At 54.2% G+C, this 5,757-nt stretch overlaps 1 protein-coding gene across 2 annotated transcripts in view; it reads left to right on the top strand.

The window, feature by feature from the left end:
- The first annotated feature begins 542 nt into the window (after positions 1-542).
- MGLL (monoglyceride lipase) overlaps positions 543-5,757 on the top strand; it is a 102,373-nt gene continuing 97,158 nt past the window's right edge. The window contains exons 1-2 of one of the 2 annotated variants that reach the window (XM_024763436.1): positions 543-748; positions 1,901-2,045. In XM_024763436.1, the coding sequence (XP_024619204.1) occupies positions 1,921-2,045 (125 nt within the window). In that variant the 5' untranslated portion in view covers positions 543-748; positions 1,901-1,920. Of the gene's footprint in view, positions 749-1,283; positions 1,440-1,900; positions 2,046-5,757 lie in introns of those variants that run through there. The other variant, XM_024763435.1, reaches the window with a different exon arrangement.

Raw genomic sequence — 5,757 nt, forward strand, 5'->3', positions numbered from 1 at the left:
CTGTGCCCGGGCTACACTGCCAGCTGCACTGGAAGCTGCTCAGAATCCCCGTTCCAGGGGTTTTGTTAGGAGCCCAGGGAGGGCTTCCGGGGCAAGGCCCGCCCTTGTCTGCCTCTCCCCTGCCTCTTGGGGGTTGTGCACATCCTCCCCAAACCCCAGCTTTGTGTGTGTGTGTGTGTGTGTGTGTGTGTGTCTCTCTGCATGGGGTGTCTGTGTCTGAGTGCCTCTCTGTTCCTGTTTATGTGTTATGTGGGTTTGTGTGTCTCTGTGGATCGCGTGTGTCTGTCTTTGTGTATTGAGTGTGTGTCCGTGCAGTTTGTTGTTTGCATGCGTGGTGCCCACGTGTGTGTATCTGTGGGGAGGTCTGTGTGCATGTGTGTCCCTGCATGTGTCTCTGTGCGGGTGGCTGTGCGTGCGTGGTGTGTGCGCGCGTGGGTGTGGCGTGTCCTCCCGCTCGGAGGCTCCCGAGAGCCGACCCCGTTCGGGGAGTGACAGTCCCCGGCGCGGCCACCCCGGGGCGCGGCCGGCGGGGAGGAGCGCGTGGCGGGTCCGCCAGCCGCACACGTGGGCCCGGCGCCGCCTCTCGCGTTCCCACCCCCTCCGGCCGCCCCCGCCGAGAGCCGGGATAAGTGGCGGCGCGGACGCCGCGCCCTGTCTCTGCGGAGCCGGCAGCGCGCAGCTCTCCGGCCCTGGCCCGCCACAGACGAGGACCGCGCTCGGGGAAGCGACAGCGGCGCTCGTGGCCCCGGTAACTGCCTCCCGTACCCGCCCCCGGCTGCCGCGCCGTCCCCGGGTGGGGCAGCCCCGGGTCCCCGCGTTCCCGCGTCCGGGCTCGGCGTGGGCTCCCGCGCCCCTGCGCGCGTGTGCGCGCGTGTCTGTGTGTGCATTGGTGCGCGCGCGCCCCGCTCCCCAGCAGCAGCCCCGAACCAACTTGGAACCGTCAACTCCGTGTCCCCGTGCCCGTCCGCGAGCAGAGCAGCTGGCAGCACCTCCAGAGACAGCTCGGGGCTGTGCTGCCTGCGCTGGTGGAGACAGGAGGGGAACAAAGTTTGTCGGGAGCCCGGGTGACTTTCCTCGGGGACCCGCATGTGTGCGTGTGCGGGGGGCCTGGGAGCGCGGAGCTGGTTCCCTGGCTTCCCGGGCAGTGGGCGCCGGGCTCCCGGCCCCCCTTCACGCCGCCTCAGTGGTTTGTTTAGGAAAAGTGATGGTGAACTAGTAGTGGAGGTTCGCAGGCGCCCGCTGCCCGCCCCGCGGAGGGAGGGCGGCCCCGGAGGGCTGAGAGGGCGCCGCACCCTTCAAGCCCAGGCGGCATATGTGAGCCAGGGCTCGAGGTGGGAACCTGTGACCGCCGAGATGAGGGAACAGCCCGTGTTTGCCTGGCTCTAACTGTCAAGGCTGTGTGGTTGTGGACCGCAAAAGCCAGGACGTGATGGAAACAGGTTTGTCACGGCATCCTTGGAATTTCAGACAGGAGGAGTTAATCGCAATATCATCCACCTCATTATCGTGCCCCTTTGAAACTTCCTGGGGGATTTTAAGATAGATGGGTCTTTTGCAGCTGGGTCTTTATACCCATAGAGCTGACTATAATTTCCACTTGATTACAGCTAAAGTAGTCTTTAAGATGAAGTTTCCTGAAATGATTTAAAATAAACACAGATGGGAAGGGGGAAAAAGCTGTAATGAGGCACTTAAAAAAATAAAGTGAGCATTTTTCTTAACGAATGGGATTTTTCAGTCTTAAGGAATATATATGTATTTTTAAAATCTTTGAAATGGAGGTTTTTTGTTTTTAACCTGCTTTAAAAAATTGTTACTGACTCTGAACAAGGTTTCCCTCCTGATCTCTATGTGTTTTGCCATATCCCTGACTTTGGAATGTGTCCTCCTTCCTTCCCAGGACCTGAAGATCCTTTCAGAATGCCGGAGGAAAGTTCTCCCAGGCGGACCCCGCAGAGTGTTCCGTACCAGGACCTCCCTCACCTGGTCAACGCCGATGGACAGTACCTCTTCTGCCGGTACTGGAAACCCTCGGGCACACCCAGGTAAGTCTCCCCCAGGTGCTACCCGGATGTGCCCTGGGGGGGGGTTCATGTCCCCTCTCCCCCTTTGTGTGCAGCTCCCGTGCGGCCACTTTCTCCATGACCAACTTCACGTGCCATTTTAACATCAGGCACAGTGGGCTAACAGAACTGAGACTTATATATCTTTTTTTAAAATTAAGAAGCAGACGTTCTATTTTCATTATAACAACTAGGATACGGATTCTACCGTATGGCAGTTTTCAAAAATTCCACATGACTTTATTTTTTGTACTGGAGTTGATTTCCTGTTGTACAGGCATTCCTTTAAAATCCAACCCAGCAGTTACAGAAAACCACCTAATCAGATAAGATCAAAATAATGGATATATAGTAACTTTTGTTCTCGTTTCCTGTTTGAGTATGAGCTTCAGAAGGTGTCATACCTGTGTAACAGAGAGAAAGGGGTCTGGGTGTTTCCTTCTGATTTCTTGCCAGCTCAGTTACTTTGTACATTTTCCATCAAGGAGTTGTCTTGCTCTTAGAAGCAGGCGTTGGGACCTGCACACGGTAAGATAGCTGGTCTCCTGCTTCCCTCCTCTTGTACGAAACAGGGAAAACCCTGCTTGTTTGCGTTGTTCAGGGAAAGAAATTATTTGTGGTAACCAGTTGGCCTAGTGAAAAGTGAACATTTTCTGTTCCATGGACATGTTACCTGTTTCACAGGCCTGTTGTCTCCTAGGGGACATGTATGGTGTGCTGTGGCTTATAGGATTATGTCTCCCTTTGTGTTTCAGTCATCACCCAACCCTAGTAAAGATACAAAATTCCTCCTACATTTTCAACAAGGTGTGTATAATCCAGGTAGCTGCACATTAAAAAACAAAAACAAAAGCAGAGTTATGGACTTTAAAGACCTGGTTTAAAATCATAGCTTCAGGGCAGCTATATAAACCGGCTATTGTAATGGGCAGTTAAGAGTTCCTACAGGGCTTCCCTGGTGGCGCAGTGGTTGAGAGTCCGCCTGCCGATGCAGGGGACACGGGTTCGTGCCCCGGTCCCACATGTGGGAAGATCCCACATGCCGCGGAGCGGCTGGGCCCGTGAGCCATGGCCGCTGAGCCTGCGCGTCCGGAGCCTGTGTTCCGTGACAGGAGAGGCCACAACAGTGAGAGGCCCGCGTACCGCAAAACAAACAAACAAACAAAAAAAGAGTTCTTACAGGTCTGGCCATGTCCTTCTTAAAGATTTCCTCTACAGGAGAGAGTATGTGTGTATGTGCATGTGTGTCAGACGGGGAGGTGGGGTTGTCAGGCATTATCATTAATTCTCCATTCTGACTTAATTGGCAGTACAAGTGCACACTCGTGGTTTAATTTCTAACAACTTCGTGGTATGTGGTGCATTATTTGGTCCATATACAAAAAGAGGACAAAGAATTGGGAGCTAAGTTTGTGATGTTTGAGTCTCAGACGTTGGGGGCTTTCCTGGTTAAGTGGGGAGGTTGTCCTCGCTGGAGGTTGATGGAAGGGAGACCCTGCGGTCCTCAAATGGGCGGGGCGGTGCTGAGTGGGTGGGCCAAGGCAGAATGGCTGCCCTTCCCTGGGCTGTGAGTGGTTTTCACAGTCTCCACCCTGAGTCGCACTGTGGGGAGCTCTGTGCTCCCTCGCTTTTGCTCTAGTTAGAGATGGCAAACGCCACTCCCAGTTGTTTAAACCGAGTGTCTCTTGGGGTTAGTGTTTACCTTGCAGCGGACGCTGATGGGAATAAGAACGGGGGCCGATGGTTGAGGCAGCTGGGCCCTGGGCTTTGGAAGAGAGGCTGCCCGCCTACCTGCTCGGCCTCCACCCCCTGAGATGATGCAGGTCGATAAACTCCCTCTGGGATTGGCCCCCCTCTGTCAGGGGGTCCTTAAAACGTTTCACCACCAGCCCTGACCAGTTGGAAAGTCCTGGAGGCCCCCGCGGTGACAGATGCCGCATCCTGGCGTCCTGGGGGAGGGGTCAGGGCAGGCCGAGTGGTGAGGACGCAGCGGGGGGCCTCAGGGCAGAGGTCTGTGCCGGCTGGTGAGGGAGCGTGTCCCTATCAGAGAAGCTGAGCCCAGCTGCTCTGGCAGATAGCAGTGTGGCAGCCCAGCCCTCTTGCTGCTCTGGGACAGCTCTGCTGCTTCGTGTCAGCACGGCTGCCTCTAGGAGCGGGAGGGGACCACTGGCCTCCGCCTTTCCCCTCCGGGGAGTGTCCTCCATGGTCTTTCCCCCAGTTAGCTCAGAGTCTTGTCTGCTCTAATCGGCGGGGAAAACACCAGCAAATGTCCCTTTTCTCTGCTCCTTTTAAAAAATCTTTCCCACAGAGGCCCTTGGGACCTCAGAAGCCACTGTCTTACAGACTGTGTCCAACAGAGGGGTCGGTGCCTGTCTCTCTTAGTTGGCACTGGGATGGGTTGGATTCCTGGTCAACAAGTTGGGCCTGTTCAGAACACCTGCCAGAACATTCAGCCCCCGGAGGATTTGCTGGGTTCCCAGACCAGCTCTGCAGGCGGCTCAGAGCGACCCAGGGTCATGGCATCAGCCACACTGGGAAGTCGGCTTAACCTGCTGATGGAAACATTGTGTCTCTACAAATGCTGGCCTCCTCACCCTGGGCCCTGGGGTCGCTGTTCCCATGTGTGCGTCCAAACTCAGTCTTGTTTTTAACAGAGCTGGCCAGAGACGCGGTCTTTAATCACTATGAACCAGAGGCTTAAAGCCTACGCTTGGTTCCGCCAAGGCAGATTCGTGCTCATCTGGTAGTATTTACTGTAGCAACAAACATCGTGCTTAAGGTGTAGCAGAATTATCTCATATGAATCAGTATCGTGTGTTCTGGAGTCCGGACTAGTCTCTTAGACGTGATCTCGTTTTATCTTCACGTCAACCTGTGGGGCAGATGTTATCATTGTTTTCCCTCTTTTAAAGCTGGTCCAACTGCATTTTGTCCACATTCCTCTGGTTCCAAGTCTCTTACTAAGGAAGACAGACTTTTGTCTAAGTACTGTCTTCCTGATAAATTCTTATATTTTTTGTTAGGGTAAAGGTCACTTCTTATGGTAAAGAGGAATAGAATAATTAATCCTCCCTAATTGTTTCTTCATAATATATTAAAAGTGGGAAATAGATTAAGATATGATCCATTCTGAAACAAAACCTTCTGATGCCCTGGGGACTGGCTGCCTTATCGAGACTCGGGTACTTTGGAATTGTAAAATACTGGTTCTTCAGCAAGTTTCCACTGATGGTGTTTTCAGGGTAGTGGAGACTAGCCCAGGTGAGGCTTGAGTTGCTCTGTGGGCTCTCGTGCCCTTGGGTAGTATTTCACACCTTTGGATTCAGTCCACCACCGGGCCCTCAGTCCACTTAAAGGGCAACTTTGAATTAACTTCTGAATGTTACTTAGCCATCCTGCCCCACAGGATGAATGACTGGGCAACATCATTGCGGGGTCTGAAACAATACTCAGTTTGGTGACTTGGCTGCAAAGAAGTCCTCCCTTGGTTCCGCTGGACCAGGAGGGCTAGAGAGCCCGCTGTAATTGTGTGATCGCGCAGCTGCCACCTTCTGGGCGGTTAGTTCCCGGCGTGGACCGGTCATGCCCAAGGCCGGTGTGAAATAGACACTTGTGGAATCAATGCCCAGATGCTCCTTTGAGCAGGGGCTCCCCTCGTGCTGAGTGTGCTCTGTCTCGGAGGAGCACCCCCCCC

Source organism: Neophocaena asiaeorientalis, unplaced genomic scaffold, assembly GCF_003031525.2.
Source record: "Neophocaena asiaeorientalis asiaeorientalis breed wild unplaced genomic scaffold, Neophocaena_asiaeorientalis_V1.1 scaffold433, whole genome shotgun sequence".
Classification (NCBI taxonomy): Eukaryota; Metazoa; Chordata; class Mammalia; order Artiodactyla; family Phocoenidae; genus Neophocaena; species Neophocaena asiaeorientalis.